The 25,552-nt window shown below is 47.1% G+C and overlaps 1 protein-coding gene across 1 annotated transcript; it reads right to left on the minus strand.

Annotated features, from left to right (window-relative positions):
* Positions 1 to 1,221: 1,221 nt before the first annotated feature.
* On the minus strand, positions 1,222 to 24,189 carry Nlrp12 (NLR family pyrin domain containing 12). Its single transcript, XM_036176499.1, has 10 exons — positions 23,719 to 24,189; positions 19,001 to 19,081; positions 16,540 to 18,220; positions 12,052 to 12,222; positions 9,922 to 10,092; positions 8,709 to 8,879; positions 6,621 to 6,791; positions 4,746 to 4,916; positions 2,100 to 2,270; positions 1,222 to 1,421 (listed from the first exon to the last, which is right to left on the minus strand). The coding sequence occupies exons 1-10, from the start codon at positions 24,005 to 24,007 to the stop codon at positions 1,334 to 1,336; spliced, it is 3,165 nt and encodes a 1,054-aa protein (XP_036032392.1). The 5' UTR covers positions 24,008 to 24,189; the 3' UTR covers positions 1,222 to 1,333.
* Positions 24,190 to 25,552: the final 1,363 nt, after the last annotated feature.

Consider the following 25,552-nt stretch of genomic DNA (forward strand, 5'->3'; position numbering starts at 1 on the left):
GTTAATGGCTTCCCTATTCAGACTAGTTTACAGCCCAGGCATCTTGTTTCCCACCTGAATGGGGCTGTGCTTATGTTTAGGCCTGTAAGTCAAGTGAATGGTTTCAGGTACTGAAAGCATCCTGGTATTTAGGGGGAAGAGTGGGCGGTGTTTAGGGGAAAATTGAACCAAAGCCCTTACACTACACCGCTGAGCTAGATGAAGCATGGGTTTCAGTGCTCCTGGAATGTTACTAGGCCAGTTCAGTGTAAAAATCTCCCTAAAGTCACGGGGCTGGCCTGACTGCCCCCTGGCTGCTACCATTGTAGGTGTCCTATCTGGCCACAGGCTTTAAATTACATTAACTTGCCAGGCCTGGGGTTAGCATAGTTCTAAACGGTCCTGTAGGTATTGGAGTTACAACCCAGGTTCCCTGAGCCTCTCCCAGTTTTCAGACTGGGCCCCTACATAGTTCCCTGGTCTGGAGTGGCCGCCCTTAGTCTCCTAAATGCATAAACAATTTCATAAACAATCATGCACAGCCGTTAACACTTCAAACCCAGGGGTTATTTTTTAACCATGGGCCTGCCTCATTCGAGCTATATGGTTCCAGGTTGCCATCCACTGATGGTAAGGGAAGTGTGGGCCACCCCTCCATTAAATTGCTTCTGTACTGTGCACATATAACTCTGGGACAGAGGCAAGCAGAACTGACTCTGAAGCCGGCCTGGTCTACAGGGCAGCCAACCAAAACCTCTCTGGGCTTAGTTTAATCTGTTGCAGTTCCATACTTTGGCCAGCAGACGGGAGTCTTAGCCCAGTGATGGGAATGTCGGGACTCCTGACAGTTGGTTTTTTTTTTTTTTCCCGAGACAAGGTTTCTCTGTAGCTTTGCGCCTTATTTTCCTGGAACTCACTCTAGTACAGGCTGCCTTTGAACTCGGAGATCCGCCTGGCTCTGGGCCTCCCAAGTGCTGGGATTAAAGGGGTGCACCACCACTGTCCAGCTCCTGGTTTAATAATTACCCCTCGTATTCTCTACTGTTCTTTCAAACCTGCTAACCAGCCACTCCACATCCTAAATGATGTGCATGGAGTCAGCCTCCAAATCCAAAGGTTGCGTGTTTATGATTTAAGCAGACCATTTGTCAACCTGGACTTTCTGGGCCTCCTTGCCCCAAGACAGTCTCATGCCCCCCCCCCCTCGTTTCTGAGGACGACCTTGAGTTTATAATGCTCGCCTCCACCTCACCATGTGGCAGAAACTGTCCTTAAAAAGTTGTCTCTCCAGTGCTGGGTCACAGCTGGCTGAGGGATCCAAGACTGTGATGGCTTCCATTATGCTCAGCACTGCTCAGCACCCAATATCCAAGTACGGCTTTGTGACCCGAAGTGCTGCCAGCCTCTTGTGGGTCATTTTGTTCAGATCCATTCCAAACAGCCTGGGGACAAAGTGGGACCATCATCACTATGGGGACTAAAATGTCAGCATCCTGGTAGCCTGCATTTTAGGCTGATGGAAAGAGTAATTTTTCCTACTCCTTTTCAAATATCCTTTGGGCCTGGATAGAGTGCTTCTTGCTCTTGTACAGGGTCAGAGTTCAGTTCGACGTACAACCATAACTCCAGCTCCAAGGGATCTGACATCCTTTTCTGGTTAATATACACACACGTAATTAACCATCAAAATCTCATTTATCTGGTTTGTTTTTCAATAGTTTCTTTTTTCATTTATTTTTTTGGGAGCTGAGGATTGAACCCTGGTCTCATGTATTACACCCGATACCAGGAGTGAAACAGCTCTGCCCTTTATTTACCCAGTCTATTTATTTTTATCATTTACATATGTGTATGTGGGGGGGGAGGGGCATGCCCAAGATGGCTAAAAAGGGATGGATTCCTGGGAGCTAGAATTACAGGTGGATGTGGCCACCTAACGTGGGTGCTGGGAATTGAATTTAGGTCCTCTGTAAGAGCAGCAAGTGCTTTATCTCTCCAATATTATTTACCTAGTTTTTAAATGCATTTCAATTATTTAGTATTCCTGCTCCCAAATCGGAGCCCAGCGTTCCGTTCCCGAATCCCCCATTCTCCCCAAGAAATTAGGATCCATCTCTCACCACAGGACTCGAAGTTTGCAGCCTGGATGTCTCAGCCTCTTGCACAGCAGCCGGACACCTGTGTCCCCCAGAGCATTGTTGGTCAAATAAAGCTCATTTAGGGTCTGGTTGGTTCCTAGGATGGAGGAAAGGTCCTCACATGCTTTCGACGTGAGGCCACAGCTGTCCAGCCTACGGAAGACAAGCTGAAGGTGGATGAAATGGGCTTTTCAGGGAAGTGGGCGACAATTTTATAGGTGACCAGTTTTTTTGTTTTGTTTTGTTTTTGATTTTGTTTTTCTTTTGTTTTTTTGAGACGGTTTCTCTGTGAAACAGTCCTGGCTGGTCAAGGAACTCATTCTGTAGACCAGGCTGACCTCGAACTCAGAGATCCACCTCTCTTTGCCTCCTGAGTGCTGAGATTAAAGGCGTGTGCCACCACTGCCTGTCTGGTGACCCAGTTTACAGGAAACCATCATGAGCCCATCCAGTGGTTGCTGGGCACATTCCTTAGTGAGTGGCGTAGCCTTTAGCAAGTAGTCTCCTCACTGTGCTCATGCTGGTTACCCTAATTACCTTTACTTGGTGGGCAGAGGCAGTTGGATCTCTGAGTTCAGGGCCACCCAGAATAGTCATGTGGGGTGAGGGGAGGACTCGGGGACAGAAAAATAAATCACAAGTTAGAACAACGTGAGTTATTATAGACGGGATCCCCGTCACGGTTAGGAGTCAAGGATCAATGATTTCCTTTTGCAGTTAATTGCTCCTCAGCTTTAGCCGGGAGCCAAATTTGGCCTCGAAGAGTAGAGATAGAGAGGGCTCCGTCCCTCAAAGGTTCTCTGTCTCTAGAGAACGCACCTTCTCTAACCGAGGACTCTGATGCCTGCAGGTTGTTGGGGATGTGGATTTGGAAGGCTAGATGTAGTGGCTCACACCTGGAATCCCAGCAGAGAGAGGCAGATCTCTGAGTTTCAGGCCAGCCTGGTGTACAGAGTGCCGGGACAGCCAGGGCTACAGAGACCTTATTTCAGGAGAAGAAAAAGAAAAGGAAATTGGGACAGAGCCGTACTACAGGCACTCCACCGTGAGGCAGAGTTAGCCTGAGAGTGGAGGCAGAATAGTACCACAGAAACCCAAAATCCCCAAAGCAGGGCCTGGAGAGATGCTCGGTGGTTAAGAACTGCTCTTCTAGAGGACCGGGTTTCCAGCGCCAAGGTGGTTGGTTTACAACAACCTGTAGCTGATGCTCTGGTGGCATCTTCTGGCCTCTGCGGACACCAGCAGGTCCAAATGCACATCCACATAGATGAAAAGATGCCCAAATCAAGCCGTGCCTGAAGTCTTTCAGTTACACAAATTAATAAATGCCTTATGTTTTCTAGAAGTTTCTAAACACCACCAAAGTTCGTCACCTGTTTTTATTTTATGTAGGTATTTATTATTTGTGTGTGTGTGTGTGTGTGTGTGTGTGTGTGTGTGTGTGTGTAAGGGGGTTGCTTTTGGGGGGATGGGAGATTCTATTCTGTATCCAGTTATGTTTCTTTTTCTCCTCTTAAAAGGTTTATTTATTTCTTATGTTCACTGTGTTCTGCCTGTGTGTATACCTGCACACCAGAAGAGGGCACCAGATCTCATTACAGATGGTTGTGAGCCACCATGTGGTTGCTGGGAATTGAACTCAGGACCTCTGGAAGAGCAGCCGGTGCTCTTAACCTCTGAGCCATCTCTCCAGAGTTCTGCCTGCCTCTGTCTCCAGAGTGCTGAGATAAAAGGCATGTACCACCACTGCCCAGCAAACAAACTGTCTCCTATCCGAGTGCTAACTAGGCCCGACACGGCTTTGCTCCTGAGATCAGATGAGATCAGTCACACTCAGGATAGTATGGCCTTGAGGTTTATTTATATTTCAGGTATATGGATGTTGTTCCTGATGGATGTTTGCACCATTTGCATGTAGTTCCCTTTGATGCCAGAAGAGGACATCAGATCCCCTGGAACTGCCGTGTGTGTGTGTGTGTGTGTGTGTGTGTGTGTGTGTGTGTGTGTGTGTGTGTTAGTGCACACCTTTAATCCCAGCTCTCTAGAGGCAGAGGCAGGGAGATCTGAGTGTGAGTACAGCCTGATCTACATAGTGAGTTCCATAATGAGTAGGGCTACATAGTAAGTCTGTCTCAAATAACAAATCAAATAATTTAAACATTTATTTATTCCCTTCCGATTCGCCTGTCCCCACCTCCCAAACGCTGTACTTATTGGTAGGAGCCAGCAGGTCCAACTCGAGCAGTGCTGGGGATGGTGCCCAGAGCTTCCGTCTACTAGGCAGGGAATTTTTGTTTGTTTGTTTGTGTTTTCGACAAGGGGTTTCTCGGTGTAGCTTTGCACTTTTCCTGGAACTCGCTTTGTAGACCAAGCTGGCCTCGAACTCACAGAGATCCGCCAGCCTCTGCCTCCCGAGTGCTGGGATTAAAGGCGTGCGCCACCACCGCCCGGCTAGGCAGGGAAATTTTGAATGGACTCACCTCCCCAACCCACACGCTGTCTTTTCATCTACGTTTGCATTTTCCAAAGGGTTTAGGGCAGCAGCCCATGAACACAAAAGGAAAAGCTGTTCCTCCATTAGTTTCCCCGCTCTACCCCGGTCCCCTTCCTCCCAAGGAAAACACTCACCACAGCTTCTGGAGTCTGCAGGATGGGTGCTGCAGTCCTTCCCCAAGCAGACACAAGCCCCTGTCTCCCAAGTCATTGAAGCTCAGGTCCAGCTCTCTGAGGCAAGTGTTGACCTGGAGCACACGGGCAAGCCCTGCGCATGCGTCTGCGCCCAGACGGCAAATGCCCAACCTAGAAGGGACGGCCAAACAGAGTTTGCCCTAAGCCTTTTGGTAATGTCACCGAGGCTGGGCTTCAGTGCCAAGTTTGTATGCTGGGTGCAGGGGGGTGGCTTTGCCTACCTTTGAGAGAGAAAGGGGGAGAAGGCAGAGAGGAAGACAGGACAGGAAGCAAGGGCCTGGGCAGATCAAAATGGGCTGTAACTGCAGTCCCAGGCGATGGAAATCCGGCTTCTGGCCTCTGTGGGCACCAGGCATGCACTTGGGCACAAGCATACATGGAGGCAGAAAGCCAAATATGTGGAAATTTTTTTAATTTAATGAAGAAAGATAAGGGTTGGATAGAATACGTGCCTAACATACACAAAGCCCTAACACACACAAAGTAGTGTGTGTGTGTGTGTGTGTGTGTGTGTGTGTGTGTGTGTGTGTGTGTGTATCTGGACACATGCTCGCTTGCTACAATGTCCATGGGAGCTCTGAAGACAACCTGTGGGAGTTCTCTTTTTCCACCTAGTAGGTCTCAGGATTTGAACTCAGATCATTAGGCTTGCCAGCAAAACACCTTTTCCCTCTGAGTCATATAGCCCTGGATGTTCTGAAACATTCTGTGTAGACCAGGGTGATTTATTTATTTAGAAGCAGGGTCTCACTGTGTAGCCCAACATTCTGTGTAGACCAGGGCAATTTATTTATTTAGAGACAGGGTCTCACCACATAGCCCTGGCTATCCTGGAAATCACTATAAAGACCAGGCTGGCCTGGAACTCAAAGACATCCGCCTGCCTCTGCCTCCCGAGTGCTAGGATTAAAGTCATGCACTACCACATTAGGCTAAGAACACACCTTAAAATAAAAAAACATTTATTTTTACTTTAATGTGTATGAGTATTTTGCCTACATGTATGTGTATCAACGGGCCTGCCTGGTGCCCTCAGAGGCCAGAAGAGGGTGTTAGATCTGGAACTGGAGTCTCAGGTGGTCAGTTATAGACAGTTGTTTGTGATCCACAATGTGGGTGCTGGGACTAGAACCCAGGTCCTCTGTGAGAGCAACAATTGCTATTAATTGCTGAAGCTTCTCTCAAGCCACTACAAGTTGTTTTTTTTTTCTTTGTAGACCAGGCTGGCCTCAAACTCACAGAGATCCACCTGGCTCTGCCTCCTGAGTGCTGGGATTTAAGGCATGCACCGCCCGGCTCACTATAGGTATTTTTATGATGGATAATTGATGCAGGAGCCCATTGTGGGTAGTATATCCCTAGGCCAGGAGGCCTGAGCTGTATAAAAACAGCTAGCAGAGCAAGCTAGAGGGAACCAGCCAGTATACAGCATTCTTCTGTGATTTTTTTCTGCTTCAGGCTTCTGCCTTGGCTTCCCTCAGTGATAGCCTGTGGGCGAAAATAAACCCTTGCCTTCCCAAGTTGCTTTTGGTCATGCTGTTATTCACAGTAACAGAAAGCCAGCTCCAAGAGAGGGTACACTCGGGTCAGTAGTATTTGTTCTGAGACCGGAAAGATGAGTCAATCTTCCCTAGATACTAAATGGACAGCAGAGCAGAAGGGCAATGTCCGGGGATGTCAGTGACCGTGTTAAGGCCCCGTGGTAGGAAATCTTGACAGCAAGGTTCTGTAGCTAGAGCTGGTGAAATGGGAGGCACCATAGCCTCCCTGACCGAGATGACAGGGCAGGGATGCTGAATGGGGAATCCCACTCACCGGAGGGTCTGGAGTTTGCAGTCTGGATGCCCGAGGCCCTGACACAGCAGAAGCACTCCAGGATCCCCAAGGTCATTCAGACCTAGGTCTAGCTCCATCAGGCTCTGGTTCATGCTGAGGCTGGAGGCCAGATCTTCACAGGCAGCCTGGCCCAGGTGGCAGATCTTCAGCCTGAGTAAGAGCCAGCTCAGTAAGCATGATGGTCGGATTTCCTGGGGACACTGAATCTATCCTCTGCCTCCTCTATCTTCAGAGTTCAGTGTTCTCAGCAGGCTGTGTGGCACACGCACAGGACACCCACCAGCACTTGGTAGACATAGGCAGGAGGATGCTCCATTAAGAGACTAGCCTGGATATATAGTGAGGTTCTGGCTCAAAAAGCCAGGGGCTGTGGGTGTAGCTTAGTAGTAGGGTACTTGCCTGGTGAGTGCAAGGTTTGGTTCCCAGCACCTCCTCCCCCCCCAACCCCCAAAACAACAACAACAACAACAACAACAACAAACAAGGAAAACACAAAAAACTGTTTAAGACTTCTGGTGGTGGTACACATCTTTGATCCCAGCCCTGAGAAGCAGAGGAAGGTGGATCTCTGTGAGTTCAAGGCCAGCCTGGTCTACAGAGTGAATTCCAGAACATCCAGGACTATACAGAGAAACTCTATCTCAAAAAGCTAAACAAAAACAAAACAAAACAAAAAACCCTGTTCAAGATGCAAATATAATATTATGTATTGGATTAAACAAATATATACATGATTTTCAAATTACACTTAAAAATTATTCTAGCCAGAAAAGCTGGCTAGAAGTAAGCCAGGCTAGTCCAGGACAGGCTCCAAAGCTACAGAGAAACCCTGTCTCAAAAAACAAAAACAAAAACAAAAATTGTTTTCTGTGAGCTGGGCACGGTGGCATATACCTTTAATCCCAGCATTCAGGAGGCAGAGGCAGGAGGTTCTCTGTGAGTTCAAGGCCAGCCTGGTCTACATATCATATTCCACATTAGTCAGAGATATACAATGAGACCTTGTCCCATAAAAACATTTGTGGATGTACCAGTGTGTATGCACATCAAGTGCTCTTCACCACCGAGCCATCCTCCAGCGCCTGTGGGCATTCTCGTGATGGCTGATTGATGCAGGAGTCCACTGTGGGTAGAGTTCCAGGACAGCTTGCAAGAGTCCGTTTCTCCTTTCACAGTGTGGGCCCCAGGCACGAAACTCAGACTGGCAGGTTTGGTGACAGGTACCTTTACCCACTGAACCATCTTACCAGCCCCTACAGGTATTTTTTAGTAAAATTTCTTTTTATTGGCTAAACAAACCAAAACAAGACTGTCATGTGTCTCGAGCCTTTAATCCTAGTACTTGAGGGGTATGTATGTGGAGATCATTTTTCCTCCCTTTGTAACGATCCAGGGGGTTGGACTTTGTCATCAGCCCTGATGGCCAGTGCCTTTATCTAGTGAGATATCTTTCTGGGCCCTGCTATCAAATCTCCTTTTTTTTTATTTTTAAAATTATTTTATGGGGGTTGGAGAGATGGTTCAGCGGTTAAGAGTACTGGCTTCTCTTGCAGAGGACCTGGGTTCAATTCCCAGCACCTACGTGGCAGCTCACAACTGCTGTGGAATATTAAAGACGTATTTCATTCTTTTATGCTGTGGAATATTTGGTCAACGATACAAAGATGGGTTGCATTCTTTTATGTTGCATTTGTTTAACTCTGTGTTAGCTGTGTTACTTTGTCTAAAACACCTGATTGGTCTAATAAGGGGCTGAAGGCCAGTAGCTAGGCAGGAGAGAGAATAAACAGAAATCGGATCTCTGAGTTCAAGGCCAGCCTGGTCTACAGAGTGGGTTCTAGGACAGCAAGGGTGGTTACATAGAAAAACTCTGCCTCAATCAAAACAAAAACAAAACAAACAAACAAACAAAATGCCAAGAGCCTGAAAACACCCCACTAGCACAGTGTTACCTCAGCCTCCCAAATGCTGGGATTAAAGGCGTGTAAATACGTTACCGGAGGCCTCTCTCTACTTCGATTGCACACACACCAACCTACTCTTCGAGGCAGCCCCTGAGGAACTCACCACAAGGTGCGCAGCCTGCAGACTGGGTGCCTCAGCCCTTGACACAACAGCTTCAGTCCCAAGTCCTCCAAGGGGTTTCCTGTCAGGTCCAGCTCCACCAGATGTGAGTTGTTGCTGAGGACAGAGGCGATCGCTCCTCCAGCTGTGGCCTCCAGAAGACACTTCCTCAGCCTGGGAGACCGTGAAGAGGCTGCCAAGTCCTGACCTATATGCCCTGTCCTCTTTAGTCACCTCACATGAACCTATGTGGTTTTTTTCTCTTTCCTATGTGGTTGGGTTTTTTTGTTTGTTTGTTTTGTACCACCAGGCTAGTGTGGAACTCAGAGATTCACCAGCCTCTGCCTCCCAAGTGCTGGGATTAAAGGTGTGCACCACCACACCTGCCTTCAAACGACTTTTAAAGAATCTGTTGGGCCTGGGTGTGATCTTGCACCCTTTTAATCTTAGCACTGGGGAGGCAGAGCTCTGCACATAGATCTCTGTGAGTTCAAGGCCAGCTGATCTACATAGCAAGTTCCAGGTTAGCAACAGCTACACAGTGAGACTCTGTCTCAAAAGACTAAAAGTCAATTTTTTTTTTTTTTTTTTTTTTGGTTTTTCAAGACAGGGTTTCTCTGTAGCTTTGGAGCTTGTCCTGGACTAGCTCTGTAGACCAGGCTGGCCTCAAACTCCCAGAGATCTACCTGGCTCTGCCTCTCGAGTGCTGTGATTACAGGCGTGCGCCACCACTGCCTGGCTTAAAAGTCCAATTTTACGACAAAAATAAATAAAATCTATCTACCTTTTCTATGTTTTCTTTTTCTTTTTTTTTTTAATGAAGGTTTTGGGGATAGTGGGAAAGGGGGGACTGGGTTTTGGTCTGTGCAAGTGATATATATATATAGGAAATATTCTGAAGGCTCGGTGAGGTAACACACTACCAGCATATATCCAGATAAAAGGATGAGTTCAAGGCCAGCTTACTCTACTTAGCAAATTTGAGGTCAGCCTGGTTGACATAAGACCCTGTCTTAATATACTGAGACAGAGAGAGCAGAGATGTGGTGGAGGATAAGACACTGAATTCCAGAAATGTGTACAATTAATATGCTAATATTATGCTAGTACTAACAAAATGCTAATAGGATTTAAAGAGGAGGGGGAGGGGCGAAAGGGGAGGAAGAAGAGCAGGAGGAGCGGGCAGAACACTCCTGCCTAGAGCAGGACCACTCACTGGATCATCTGCAGCCTACACCTGGGGTGCCGCAGTCCCTCACAGAGCAGTTCCAGGCCTGGCACCCCAATGCTGTTGCCACTGAGGTCCAGCCGGATTAAATTCCTGTTGGCAGTGAGTGCCGCTGCCAGATCCTGGCAGGCCGATCCGGAGACCTGACACCTCTTCAGCCTGAGGTGAGGAGGAAGATGGAACCAAGCCATTAATTGGGTAGCTGCTATGGAATTCTCTGCCTTACATTTCTGACTCTGTCTGTCTCCCTGCCTCTGCCTCTGTGTGTCTGTCTCTGTCTCTCTCTCCCTGTTTCTGTCTCTCTCAATTTTTTGATTTTTGAGACAAGGTTTCTCTATGTAGCCCTGGCTGTCCCGGAACTGGCTCAGTAGACCTGGGTGACCTCCAATTCTCAGATGCAGCTGCCTCTCAAGTGCTGGGATTAAATATGAGCACCACCACACCTGGGTCATTCTTCCCCCTTTTATCTGATAAAAATAAAGGAGAAGTTCCTAGCTCAGTGGCAGAGCCCTTGAGTTGCTTGTTTCTGGTCCTGGGTTTCTATGCTCAGGATAAAGAAAAATACATAAGTAATTAGGGCTGGAGAGATGACTCAGAGGTTAAGAGCACTGGCTTCTTTTCCAAAGGTCCTGAGTTCAGGTCTCAGGAACCATGTGGTGGCTCATTAACTATAATAAGATCTGATGCCCTCTTCTGGCGTGTATGCAAACATGCAGACAGATTTTTATATATATAATAAACTTTTAAAGAAGGAAAGAAAAGAAAGGAGACGGCTGTTAAGGCTTGGGTGGTAGTGTCGTAGTGTGGGATTTTTTGTTCCAGGTCAGCCAAGGCTACAGAGAGACTCTGTCTTAAAAAACAAGGAAAAAAAAACAATCATAACTATGTTATAGGGGGTCTAGACAGTTAGTGCAATGGGTAAACTGAAGACCTGAATTCTATCTTCAGCACCCAAGAAAAAAATCAGGGTGTTGCTCAGTGGTAGAGCCCCTGCTTAGAACCCTCCTCCAGTGGGGGCTGGGGGTGCAGCTCAGTGGTAGAGCCCCTGCTTAGAACCCTTCTCCAGTGGGGGGCTGGGAGTGCAGCTCAGTGGTAGAGCCCCTGCCTAGCACCTAGGAGGCAGAGAGGCAAGTGGACTCCAGGGGTAAGCTGCAGGTTCAGTTTGAGAGCTTGCCTCAAAATATAAGGTTGTTGGGCAGGAGAGAAGGCTCAGTGGTTAGGAGCTTATCTTGCTCTTGCAGAAGACCCATGTCAGGCAGCTTACAACTGCCTATAATGCTAGTTGCCAGTGATCTAATACCCCGTCTTCCTCATATGCAGACATACTCATAAATATGAATAATAATAAATGTTAGCATTCAAGCATCTGTGCTGGTCTGCCCTTAGAGTCCTGACAGGATACAGCTCCAGCACTAAGAGCCCCTGTGTCCATTGGCTACGTTCCCTTATAAAGGGCAGGCCCTGCCTGGCTCTCATCTTTTTCTCTTCCATTGCTTTTGTCCCCAGGGACCAGTCTCTACTCCCTCCTCTGCCCCTTCTCTCTCCCCTCCCCTCAATAAACTTCCCACTTGGACCGTGTTATATGGTGTGACTCCTTGCCATTTAAAAAATTCCAGAACAACAACAACAATAATAATAATAGCCGGGCGGTGGTGGCGCACGCCTTTAATCCCAGCACTCGGGAGGCAGAGCCAGGAGGATCTCTGTGAGTTTGAGGCCAGCCTGGGCTACCAAGCGAGATCCAGGAAAGGCGCAAAGCTACACAGAGAAACCCTGTCTCGACAAAAAAATTAATAACAATAATAATAATAAATATTTTTTAAAAGGCTACAGTCCAGGCACTGGTGGTGCACACCTTTAATCCCAGCGCTGGGGAGGTGGAAGCAGGCAGATCTCTGAGTTCAAGGCCAGTCTGCTCTACAGAGTGAGTTCTAGGACTGTTACATAGAGAAACCCTGTCTCAGAACAAACAAACAGAAGCAGAAGGAGAGGCTGCCCATTGTAATGTACTGCCACAGGAGCCATGGCACACAGATTCACTACCCTGTGCGTCCTGGGGTGAGCCTCATGGGAGCAGGTGGCGGGGACCACGAGAATCATGTTGTGGCTGGGACTCACCTCAGGTTTTGAATCTTGCAGTTGGCATGTCTGAGGCCTTGGCAGAGCAGCCGCACACCCCGACTGCCCAAGGCATTGCGGTACAAGGCCAGCTCCATCAGGTTTGGGTTGGTGCAGACAGCTGCAGAGAGATGTGCGCTGTAGACATCAGGGAGTGTGTTCCTTTCCTGTCTGTGTAAGGGCCGACGTGTAGTTTAGTAGTCCACATAGTCTTTATGGTTGACACAGAGATTTCATTCAACAGCTCAGGAAGCATCTTGGCCCTTTATAGATTATTTCTTCCCTCTTTGCTGTTTTCAGGCTTATCTCAAACTCCAACAGTCTTAGGTATCTTGCTTGATTTCAGAGAGACAGTTCTTTCATTTTATTTATCTATTTTGTCTTCCTTCCTTCCTTCCTTCCTTCCTTTGTTTTGTTTTGAGACAGGGTCTCACTATGTAGCTCTGGCTGTCCTGAAACTCACTATGTAGACCAAGTTAGCCTCGAACTCACAAAGCGAGAGAAATCCCCATGTCTCTGCCTCCTGATGCATGTGCCACTATGCCACCTATTTTGTTTTGGTTTTCTTTTCTTTCTTTCTTTTCTTTTCTTTTTTTTTTAAAGATGTATTTATTTATGTATACAGTGTTCTGCCTGTGTGTATGCCTGCAGGCCAGAAGGGGCGCAAGATCTCATTACAGAAGGTTGTGAGCTACCACATGGTTGCTGGGAATTGAACTCAGGTTCTCTGGAAGAGCAGTCAGTTCTCTTAACCTCTGAGCCATCTCCAGCCCCTTGTTTTGGTTTTCAAGACAGGGTTTTTTTGTGTATCCCTGGCTGTCCTGGAATTCTCTCTGTAGACGAGGCTAGCCTCAAACTCAGAGATTTGCTTGCCTCTGCCTCTGGAGTGCTAGGATTAAAGGCATGCACCACCATGCCCTGCTAAAAGGTTTTTAGTAATAGATTCTCCCTATCATGAGCCCCAGTTTAGTACCAATGAATATTGCTTAATGTAGGTCCCAGCTCTTGTGGTATTGGTCTTTTTCTTTTTTGTAGGACCAACCTGCATGTTTGAGGGACCACCTTGTATGGACCAACTAAGTATTTGGGGCCCATCTTTTATTTGTCAGGAACCACCATAAGGCAGGCTGCCTACGTGGGCCGATGCAAAGCATCTCCCACTTCCTACCACTAGATGTCAGTAGTATCACCCGGCTTCCAGGTGTGACAACCAAAACAATCCCACAGATTTGCTGGAAGTCGGTCTGAGTGCTTGGATGAGGGGCAACAAAATCCTTGGCTGGTGGTCCGTGGTGACTCACACTCGTAATTCCGACATTAGAGAGGCTGAGGCAGGAGAACTGACAGAGTAAAACCCTGTCAGAACAAGCTGGGCATTGTGGTGAATGACTGCGATTCTAGCGTGGGAGGGGGAGGCTAGAAGATCAGGGGTTCGGCATCAACCTCTGCTACACACTGAGTTGTTGACAAACTTGGGCTACATGAGACCCAAACACAAAAGTAGGGCCAATGAGGTAGCTCAGCATGTAAAAAAAGTTTGCTACAGCCGGGCGGTGGTGGCGCATACCTTTAGAAGCAGGCAGAAACAGGCAGGTCTCTGGGAGTTCGAGGCCAGCCTGGGCTACAGAGTGAGTTCCAGGACCGCCATGACTACACAGAAAAGCCCTGTCTTGAAAGAGAGAGAGAGAAATATGGCAACACACACACACATGGCATGGACCACGTGGCGACCATTGCTGCTTGACAAAGTTCCAGCAGCACTTCAACATTGCAGATCACAGCTCTCCACCACCTTTTCACTTTCTACTTAATAGTTCTCACTATGTGTTATGGAGTTTCCTTATGCCTTTTCCTTGGGGAATTTTGTGTGAGCTTTGGTATAGGATGAGACTATATACAATGGCAGTCTCTCTCTCTCTCTCTCTCTCTCTCTCTCTCTCTCTGTCTCTCTCTCTGTCTCTCTCTCTTTTGAATGCTGAATGTCATTTATTGAAGGAGGGAGGAAGTTTTAAATACAGGTTTACAGCACAATGGGAGAACCCCGGAGGGCAGAAGTTCGCTACCGATGTTTTACAATCTTGCATCTAAGCTGTTGAATGGCAGTCTCTTTAAACAAAATAATTCTTTGGAAAAAATCCCTGCCACTGTGGAACTATCTAGTATGCTAACTGGCCTACTCCCCGTACAGGACTCCCCACTGTGCCCCCCCCCCCCCCCCACTCCCAATCACAGCAGGAATAGAGAAGTTAAAGATTTACTAACTGGACCTATCTGATCCCAGGGTTGAAAAAAACACACATCAGAGAGAAACAATGTCCCCAGACCCAGAGCCTGAGGCCATTAAGGGCAAAGGTTCAGTTAATAAGTACAGAGTAGTATCCATGATCAGTGGCTTACTGGATGAAAGGCAGGATCTGGTCTGCCCCATGGGGAGCAGATTCTATTAAGAAGTTAGACTGGGGGCTGGAGAGATGGCTCAGCAATTAAGATCACTCACTGGCTGTTCTTCCAGAGGACTTGGATTCAGTTCCCAGCCACCACATGGCAGTTTACAACTGCCTATAACTCGAGTTCCAGGGGATCCAACACCCTCACACAGACTTACATGCAGGCAAAACACCAATGCACATAAAGTAAAAATAAATAAATCATTTTAAAAAAAATAAGAAGTTAGACTGGCTTGCCATACACAGAACATACGGAATAAAGTAATAGGACCTGCTTAAGAGGGCAAGAAGGCCATATTATAAGAGTACGGCACAAAGGAATGCAATTAGAAACAGCCCAATGTTTGTCATGCTATGCGGTACAAACACTACATCATGCCCCTTGCAGAATGAAAATTCCTTTTATGGGTTTGTTTCTCGGGACTCAATGTCTGACACCTCCTGATTATGAAGGAGGAAGTGTACGAGGTGGGATTACGGAACCTTAGAGAACATTAGGCATTTAGATTCTTGCTAAACTTATTGCTTTTTGCTTGAAGTAAAATACTGTAATGATGTTGATGACCGCTTTCACGCCAGACTCATTAAGTCTGATTTCAGTATTGCTTGTGGTTAAACAATTATAGAGTATAAAATAAGGTGCAGCCTATTTTTCAATAAATAAATGGGTAGCCATCCCGATTCACTCTCAGATCATGCCAGTCTCCTTCCCTGTCCAGCTGCACACATCCTCTTTGGGACCTGAACCCCATGGGAGCTGGACTCTGGCACACACACACACACACACACACAGGCACACACACACACACACACAGGCACACACACACACACACACACACACACACAGGCACACACACACAGGCACACACACAGGCACACACACACACACACACAGGCACACACACACACACACACACAGGCACACACACACACACACACACACACACACACACACACACACACACACACACACACACCCATAATTAAAAATAAAATAAGGGCTGGAGAGGTGGCTCAATGGTTAAGGAGGGCTGACTGCTCTTCCACAGACCCAAGTTCAGTTTCCAGCACCCACCTACTCTAGGGGATCTGGTGCCCTCTTCTGGTTTTCTTGGGTACCTACATAGCTAAAAAATAGAAACAGGCCAGGCGATGGTGGCACATGCCTTTAATCCCAGCACACAGGAGGCAGAGGCAGATGGATACCTGGTCTACAGAGGGAGTTACAGGACAGCCATATTGGTGTTTTGCCTGCATGTATGCCTGTGTGAGGATGTTGGATCCTGGAGTGGCAAATATCTGTGAGCTGCTATATGGGTGCTGGGAATTGAACTTGGGCCCTCTGGAAGAGTAGTCAGTGCTCTACTGACTGCTGAGCCATCTTTCCAGCTTTCTAAATAATTGATTTTGTTGTTGTTTTCTGAGACAGGGTTTCTCTGTGTAAGAGCCCTGGCTGTCCTGAAACTCTTCTTAAGGACCAGGCTGCCCTTGAACTCACAAGGTCTGCCTCCTAAGTGCTGAGATTAAAGGCACGTGCCATTACGCCTAATAAAATCTTTTTTTTAAAAATCCCCAAGCAAGGGGCTGGAGAGATGGCTCAGCGGTGAGGAGCGTTAGCTGCTCTTCCAGAGGTCCTGAGTTCAATTCCCAGCAACCACATGGCGGCTCACAGCCATCTGTAATGAGACCTGGTGCCCTCTTCTGGCCTGCAGGCATACATGCAGATAGAACACTGTATACATAATCAATAAATAAATCTAAAAAAAGAGGATGCTGTATTAAAAAAAAAAAGAAAAGAAAAACCAACAAAAACAAAGGAGGCTTAATGCCACCAAAATAACCTAGTAATCTCAGTAGCAGATGCCTCAAAAAAAATGAAGATATAAGCCAGCTAAAAAGACTCAAAATTACTATTTAAGAAGAGATCAGCAAACAGAAAAAAATACAAATAAATTGCTCAAAGAAATCAGGAAAACGTAAAAAAAAAAAAAAAAAAAAAAAAAGGCATGAAATCAGAACACTATTCCCCAAGGGTACTTACGAGTGTTCGGATAGAGGCGGGTCTCCTGAAGGTGCTGGCGGGTCACCCTCTGTGCCTGCACTGTAGGTAGTCCCATACAAATGAATCACCACTGCGTTCCTGCAGTATCTCACGCAAAAGGAGCATACCATGTGCTCCATCTTGGTTGCGATATTGCTGACCACCACCACTTGAAAGTGGCTCAGGGCCTGCTGGATGAAGTCTTCCTCCTGGATCTCATACAAGCAGCTGAGGAGCTCTAGGGAGCCACGCTGCAGGGTGGATCCTTCACTGTGAGCTTTGTCTCGGATCCACGCCAACACTTCCTCCTTGACCTGCGGGGAGATGGTCCAGCCCAGATTCTCCTCCAGGTAACATCTCATCTCCTCATTGAGGAGGCCGAACAGGAAACGGACGGTGAGGGCCAAGAAGTTCCTTTCCGAGAAGCCATACTCAGCCAACGCTCTCCTTACCGTCTCTCTGCCATGCAGGGCACAGTACATGGCTGCGAAGAATTCCTGGAAACTCAGGTGGATGAAGCTGTAGAATTTCTCACACTTGATGTCCTTCTGGAAGATATTCACGTTGAGGAAGGTGGAGACATCCGCGCCATCCAGGCCGTGTTTACCAAGGTCCTGTTCCTCAAATAGGATCTTCTGATTCCAGAGGCCCTCTGCAGCCAGAGAGACCAGGCCTCTCTGGCTGGCTGGGACTTTGAAGGTTGGGGTCCCTGGCTTGGGCTGCATCAGACTCAGGAGGTAGAACATGTAAACTGCTGTGGTGGTCCTAGATGTTTGTCTTAAAAGTTCTCCACTTTCCAGCTGCTGCTTGAGGCAGGTGCAGACTACCCAGGACAGCATGGGAACAAAACACATGGTGAAGAGAGGTTCGTTGTCCATCATGAAGCTGAATACTTGGTTCGCTTGCCCAGTATTATGAAAATACCTGTAGAAGTACTCCTTCCTTTCTACCTCGGAGAAGCCCAGGATCTCCACGTGCCTGGGGTGTTCCAGCAAGCCATGCAGCTTCTCCAGAGCACAGGGTCGTGTGGTGATGAGCAAAGAGAGTCGGGGCAGAAGCGACCTCCGAATCAGGCTGCCGAGGAGGAGTTCTGTGGGTCGTTTCTCCTCCCAGCAGAGACACCAGGGACCCTGAGCATCATGGAAAGAAGGATGCAGCTCATCGAAGCCATCAATGATGACTAGGAGGCGTTCGGGAGCCCGGATGAGGTCCTGGAGGGGTGCACCCGGCTCGGGCCAGCAGCTGGAGATGAGATCGCGTGCGCTGCACTGGACGTGGCTTCTGTTCAGCTCCCTGCAGCTGATATAGAAGACATAATCGAACTGACCTTGGAAGAGCCTCCCGTCGGCCCAGTCCAACATCACTTTGTGAGCCAGCATGGACTTCCCCATCCCCGCTGCCCCTTGTAACACCACTGTGCCTGGTGGCTCAGGGCGCTCTTCGTCTGGCTCAAAGAGGGTCTCCATTTGGATAGGGCTAGCCTGGTGAACCCTGGTTCTAGCATATCCCCATCCTGTATCGAGAAGTTTCTGCTGTGCCCAGATAGGGTTTGAGTGTTCCTTTACTAAGAGAGGCCGGATGTAACGGTGGTTCAGGTTGACACATTCACCTAGTCGCGCGTTGCGGTCTTCCATTAGCCGGAATTTCCTGCGGACAAAGTCTTTGTAGGTTGCCTGGGGGTCTAGTAGAGAGAAAGGGAAGGTCAATAAAACATCCACTAGCAACTTTTTGAAAAAGATTTACTTTTAATTTAGTTTAATTTTTAGAATATGTATGGGTGGCTTTTGTTGCTGTATGTCGGTGCACCTCACATATGTCTGTGCTTGCAGAGGCCAGAGGAAGGCATTGGGTGCTCTGGGACTGACGTTTCAGACGTTACAGCACTTGGGAATCAGAGGCAGTCTGATCTCTGTGAGTTCAAGGCCAGCCTGGTCTATAGAGTGAGTTCCAGGACAGCAAGGTCTGTTACACAGAGAAACCCTTCTCAAAAAATTAAAAAACAAAAACAAACAACAACAACAACAACAACAAAAAGTTCATGAAATGTGTAAGGCTCATGAAGTTGAGAAAGCTCCAAGGTTCATGAGGCCTCTCCCTACAGTTCTACAAGTAGTGAACAATTGCTGAAGAAGAGACTCTTCAGTGGAACTCCCTAGCTGTTGACCGTGAGCTTCAGGGATACAGCACGGAGTGGGGGTAGGGCTGGAGAGATGATCTAGCAGTTTGCACGTGTGTAATGCTCTTCCAGAGGAACTCAAACTAAGCATAAACGTGCCACAGTCCACCTGTCAACACACACACACACACACACACACACACACACACACACACGCATATGTTGTGGTTTTTTTTTTTTTTTTATGTATATAATATAATACTGTTTCTGTTTCACCTGCCTTCAGCTGGGTAATTGCTTATATGCAGCTAGTACATCCTAATAGGTACAAGGCTCATAGCTCACCTTTTCTTGGAGTACTAGCAGAGACATCCAGAAGGCAAGCTGGCTGGCTCTCAAGGGAGCATGCACCATTATTTGGAGTGACTGGAAGAGACATTATGGGAGGTCAGTTAGCACTCAGTACTATATTTTATTCTTCCCTCTTTTTTTTTTTTTTTTTTATTACTGGGCAGCATCAAATCCAGGGCCTTGAGTGTGCTGGGCAAGCACTTTACCCCTGAGCTACATCTCCAGTCCTGATATCAGCTGTTGCTACATCAGATGCCTTTGTAGCTCCTGCTCACCCATGCCAGAATGTCCAGCACTCACCTCACTATGCTGTGTTGGAAATGGACAGTCGATGGTATGGGCAGAGCAATATATGAAAAATAAACAGTATAGTTTCACACACTGAGTGATGTGAGATGGGTCCAAAGTCAAGCAAGGTCAAGAAATGGAATTGTGTCTGGGGTAAGATATTTTGGGGGAGGCTGGGCGGTGGTGGCACACGCCTTTAATCCCAGCAGTCAGGAGGCAGAGCCAGGTGGATCTCTGTGAGTTCAAGGCCAGTCTGGTCTACAGAGTGAGATCCAGGACAAGTACCAGGACAAGACACAGAGAAACCCTGTCTAGAAAAAAAATATTTTGGGGGGTAGCTAATAAATAATTTTCATATATATATATATATATATATATATATAGAGAGAGAGAGAGAGAGAGAGAGAGAGAGAGAGGGAGGGAGGGAGGGAGAGAGAGAGAGAGAGAAAGTTCATGTGGAGGTCAGAGGGCAACTTAGTGGAGATGTCTATCTTTCTGTAGGTTCCAGAGAACAAACTCAGGTTGTCTGGATTGAGCACCTGGTCATAAACAAACAAACAAACAAACAAACAAACAAATAAATAAAAGATCCAGTGCAGTAGTTCTCAACATGTGGGTCTTGACCCCTTTGGAAGTCAGACGACTCTTTCACAGAGGTCACCCAAGACCATCAGAAAATACAGATATTTATGTTCTGATTCATAGCAAAATTACAGTTGTGAAGTAGCAATGAAAATAATTTTATGATTGGGGGTCACCATAACATGGGCTGTATTAAAGGGTCACAGAATTAGGAAGGTTGAGAACTACTCTACTAATGAAATGAACAGACAGTTCACAAAAGTACGAACACAAATGGCCAATAACTATTTTTAAAAGTGTTCAGTATCCCCAGTAATCAGAGAGAAGCATATTAAATTTTTTGGGTTTTTTGAATCAAGGTTTTTCTGTATAGCTCTGGCGGTTACAGAATTCACTCTGTTGTTGACCAGGATGATTTTGAACTCAGAGATCCGCCTGCCTCTGCCTCCTGAGTGCTGAGATTAAAGGTGTGTGCCACCATCACTCAGCAGAAAACTTTTAAAAAAATAATTTAGTTTTATGTGCATTGGTGTTTTGCTTGTGTGTATGTGTCTGCTTGAAGGTGTCAGATCCCCTGGAAGTGGAGTTACAGACAGTTGTGAGCTGCCATGTGGTGCTGGGAGTTGAACCCCGGTCCTCTGGAAGAGAAGCTGGTGCTCTCAACCACTGAGATATACCACTTTATCCCAGTCGGAATGGCTGTCATCAACAAATGTTGGAGAGGATGGGGAGAGAGGTGCCCTTTATTCGCTCCTGGAGGGAGTTCAAATCAACACAGCCATTGAAATCATTGTGGGCTCTCCTCAAAAAGCTAAACATAGACCTACCATATAATCCAGCTGCTCCACTCCTGGGCATATACCCCGAGAACTCCATACCCTGCCATGGAGATATCTGCACTCCATGTGTATTGCTGCTCTGTTCACTATAGCAAGGAAATGGAACTAACCTAGATGTCCATGAACAGATAAATAGCTAGTGAAAATCTGATATGTCTATAAAATGGAATTTTAATCATCTCTAAAGAAAAATGAAACCATGAAAATTTCAGGAAAACTGGTGGAATACAATGTAAACTATTAATCAATTTATTTAGATTTATTTTATTTAGACGTCAGAAAGAAAAGTCTTGTATGTTCTCCCTCATATGTGGGTCCTAGCTCATAATGTATGCATCTCTGTGTGTGTGTCTGTGTGTGTAACAGCTGTAAGTATGGGGATAGTGTAACATATAGAAAGTCTTGGGGCTGGAGAGATGGCTCAGAGGTTAAGAACACTGGCTGTTCTTCCAGAGGTCCTGAGTTCAATTCCCAGCCACCACATGGTGGCTCACAACCATCTGTAATGAGATCTGGTGCCCTCTTCTGGCCTGCAGGGACACATGCAGGCAGAACACTGTATATATAATGAATAAATAAATCTTTAAAAAAAGAAAGAAAGTCTCGGAGACCGAGAGAGGTTAATATTAGATGACGGGGAAGGACAGAATGCAGGAAGAAGAACTCATGACTCCGGAAGAGGAGACAAAGCTCATTGTTTTCCTGGTTTCAACTCTGTCACAGAGTTTCCTTTTGGTGGTGGTTAGAATGCAGTCGACAGTAACAAGTAGAACCGCGAAGCGCAGTGCCAGGGCTTCCGAATGGCTTTGGAATGGCTTCGGAATGGCCGTTCTAACTAATGTATGGAATGTCACTGAGATGTGTAGAGTTGAGGACTGGGCAAGTGTTTGAGTGGTTTCTTTGAACCAGCTGTGAGTTTTTATTTGTGAGTTCATTACAATGAAGTGAGATTATATTAAAAATAGTTTTCCCTCTGCAGGGATGTCAAGCCCTTGGCTGCCCAGCCCAGCTGTTACACGAGCCTTTACAGATGTGACTAGCACACTGGCTCATCCCTAGAATCCCAGTGCTCAGGAGGCCATGGTGGGAGGTTCCCCACCAGTTCCAGGCCAGCTGGACTATAGAGAGTGAGACCCTGCCTCCGAACAGAAAGGGGCTGAAGAGATGGCTCAGCCGTTAAGAGTGCCTATCACTCTTCCAAAGGTTTGGTTCCCGGATCACACACTGATGGTTTACAGCTGCCTATAACTCCAGCTCTAGGGGATCCACCCTCTTCTGGCCTCCACGTGAACATACCACCTCCCAACTCCCACGAGCACACAGATACACATAATTTAAAAACTAAAAATTTAAAAGAAATCTTTAAAAAAAATGAGGTCAGACTGGAGAGATGGCTCAGTGGTCAAGAGCACTGACTGCTCTTCCAGAAGACCTGGGTTCAATTTCCAGCACCTACATGGCAGCTCACAACTGTCTGTAACTCCAGCTCCAGGGGATCAGACACCCTTGCACAGACATATATGCAGGCAAAATACTAATGCACATAAAGTGAAAATAAATAAATCATTAAAAAACTGAGGTCAGGCTGGAGAGATAGCTCAGAGGCTGAGAGCATGGGCCAGAGGTCCTGAGTTCAAATCCCAGCAACCACATGATGGCTCACTACCATCTATAATGAGATCTGGTGCCCTCTTCTGGCATGCACACAGAACACTATAAATCAATCAATCAATCAATCTTTAAAAAACCAAACAAAACAACAACAACAAAAACCCTAAGGTCAATACCCAGTGTTGCTAAATAAATAAGTAAAAAGTCTACTGTGGTGACTCACTCCTCTAATCCCAGCACTTAAGAAACTGAGACAAGGGGATTAACAAGGGTTTGAAGTCATCCTGGGCTACATAGTAAGACTGTATCTCAAAAGTCCAGAGAGATAGATATATGAATGAACAGATGTGCGGATAGATAAATAGATAGATAGATAGATAGATAGATAGATACATACATACATACATACATACATACATACATACATAGGGCTCTGTAGTAATAACTTTTGCTTTTAAAAATTATTCTCGCTGGGCAGTGGTAGTACACACCTTTAATCCCAGCACTCGGGAGGCAGAGGCAAGTGGATCCCTGTGAGTTCGAGGCCAGCCTGGTCTCCAAAGAGAGTTCTAGGAAAGGCGCAAAGCTACACAGAGAAACCCTGTCTCAAAAAAAAAAAAAAAAAAAAAAAAAAAAAAAAAAAAAAAAAACCTCATTTATGTGTACGTGTATGAGGCAGCATGAGTTTACATGCACCCCATACATGCAGGTGTCCACGGAAGCCAGAAGGTGTTGGATCCCCTGGAACTAGAGCTGTCTTCTGACTTCATACACAGGCGGTGGCTCTCAAGTGACTGCACTCATTCACACACTCCATTCATACACTATACACAATAATTTGGCTTTTGTTTTCTTGTTTCTTCGAGACGGGGTTTCTCTGTGTTGCTCTAGCCATCCTGGAACTCACTCTGTAGACAAGGTTGGCCTCTAACTCGGGGATCTACCTGCCTCTGCCTCTCGAGTGCTGGGATTAAAGTATTCACCACCGTTTCCTGGCCATAAATAGTTTTTAAAAAGACATCAAAGTAAGAAGAGGACCTTTTGGGAGAGGGCGGGGTCAGCAGGAGGGAGAGGGAGGAAGACAAGATGCCTAATGAGGGGTGAGTGTGATCAACATACATTGTGCACACGTGAAAATATCGTGATTCCAGTCAGAGACATGGCCAAGCCTGAGGACCTGAGTTTGATCCCTGGGACCCACATGGCAGAAGGAGACAATGGAGTTTTGCAAATTGTGAAGTGTTGGCCTCGCGCAGCCACCCACCCTCCCACCCACAGCACTTAAAAAAGAAGAGAGAGTGTAAGCAGAAGATAGCATGGACAAAGACCGCTCACAGATATTGTCCAGAGAATGAGCGTATTCCCGGCTGGGCTCTCCCTCCCTCTCCTTACCCCTCACCAGGTCTTCTCTCTGTCCTCGCTCCCACAGGTCCTTCCTGTGGATCCTCTCAAAGGTGCCGAGAGCCAGCAGCCAAGCCTCCCGTGTCCCCATATGGGCCACCATCAGCTGGGCCATTTCCAGAGGACCAGCCATCTCCATTCGTCCCCAGGGGATCTTGTCCTGGCCCGGTTCCTCTGCAGTCCCCAGGTACAATTTGAATTTCTTCAGTTCCCCAGCCTCAAGTTCTTCCAGGTAGGTGGACAGTCGACAGAGGACATCCCTATCTGTAGCCGGCAACATGGGGGTGCAGTTGTGGGGCCAGGCGCTCTATCGTTTCTCTGAGGGGGCAGTGGGCACTGTAGCATGCTGCCACCGCCTCATTGACAGGCAGAAGGGAGCAAGGGGTGAGATCGAGATAGAGACAGAGGCACGGTCTTTCAAGAAATCACGCTTGCTTCTGTGATGCCCGCCCCTCTCAAAAACACTGTTTGCTTTGAAGAAGGGGAAGCTGGTGTGAGGTAATCCTAGGAGCCCTTGACTGTAAGCACGACCCATATTGAGCAAGCTTCTGCTCTCTTTTCCCGGCTTCCTTGACAAAACAGCCCCTCTCTTCCTGCCATCCCCACTCGGGAAAGGTGTGTGAACACTGCCCTGGACTCTTCCAGGGATACGTGTCAAGAACCTTGTGGGACGCCGGGCGCTGGTGGCGCACGCCTGTAGTCCCAGCACTCAGGAGGCAGAACCAGGCGGATCTCTGTGAGTTCGAGGCCAGCCTGGTCTGCTAATCAAGTTCCAGGATACGCCAGGGCTGTTACACCGGGATGGGCGGTGGTGGCGCACGCCTGTAATCCCAGCACTCGGGAGGCAGAGACATAGTGCAGTCCAGGACAGGCTCCAAAGCTACAGAGAAACCCTGTCTTGAAAAACCAAAAAAGAAAAAAAAAAGAAAGAAAGGAAGGAAGGAAGGAAGGAAGGAAAGAAAGAAAGAAAGAAAGAAAGAAAGAAAGAAAGAAAGAAAGAAAGAAAAAACCAAACCAAAACACCTTGCACGGCGGTGGGGGGCGGGGATAGGGGTGGGGGTTGGTGCTGGGAATGTGGCTCAATTAGTACTACCCTTGCCTAGCACCAGTGAAGCCCTTGGCTCCATCCCCACCACTGCATTGAAAGGATGTGGTGATGGACTCGCCTATAAGTCCAGTACTCCTGAGGAAGGAGGGTCAGAAGATCATGTCCAGCTAAATAGTGACTTCTTGGTGCATAGTGGCACAAAACTCCAGGACAGCCAAGGTTCTGTTACACTGAGAAATCCTCTCTTGAAAAAAAACCAGACCAAGGCCTGGAGAGATGGCTCAGTGGTTAAGAGCACTGGCTACTCTTCCAGAGGTTCTGAGTTTGATTCCCAGCGACCACATGGTGGCTCACAACCATCTGTAAATGAGATCTGGTGCCCTCTTCTGACCAATAGGCACACATGGAGACAGAACACTGTATACATAATAAATAAATCTTTTTTTAAAAAAATTAAACAAATAAATACTGATTTTAAGGTCAATTTGGGATACATGGGATTTTGGGGGATGACATGGTGTGCACGCCTTTAATCCCAGCACTTGAGAGGCAGAGGCAGGTGGATCTCTATGATTTTGAGACCAGCCTGATCTACATAGTGAATTCCAGGTCAGCCAGCGATACATCATGAGACCCTGAAAAAAAATCTTATATGGGTGTGGAGGCACATATCTGTACTCCTCCTGGTAGGAGGATTGCAAACTCAAAATTAACCTGAACAACACAATGAGATCCTACCTCAAACACAAAACAAATAAAAGCTTTCCTAGAGCTGGA

This window comes from Onychomys torridus, chromosome 1, assembly GCF_903995425.1.
Source record: "Onychomys torridus chromosome 1, mOncTor1.1, whole genome shotgun sequence".
In the NCBI taxonomy this organism is placed as follows: domain Eukaryota; kingdom Metazoa; phylum Chordata; class Mammalia; order Rodentia; family Cricetidae; genus Onychomys; species Onychomys torridus.

Excerpts from the sequence above, each read along its gene's own strand:
- Nlrp12 (XM_036176499.1), bottom strand. The coding sequence starts at position 24,007 with ATGTTGCCGGCTACAGATAGGGATGTCCTCTGTCGACTGTCCACCTAC. Across the intron at positions 19,082-23,718 it reads GAGAGAAGACCTGGTGAGGG|TCACTCCAAATAATGGTGCA; the intron begins GTAAGGAGAGGG and ends TGTCTCTTCCAG. Across the intron at positions 10,093-12,051 it reads TGCAAGATTCAAAACCTGAG|GCTGAAGAGGTGTCAGGTCT; the intron begins GTGAGTCCCAGC and ends TCCTCACCTCAG.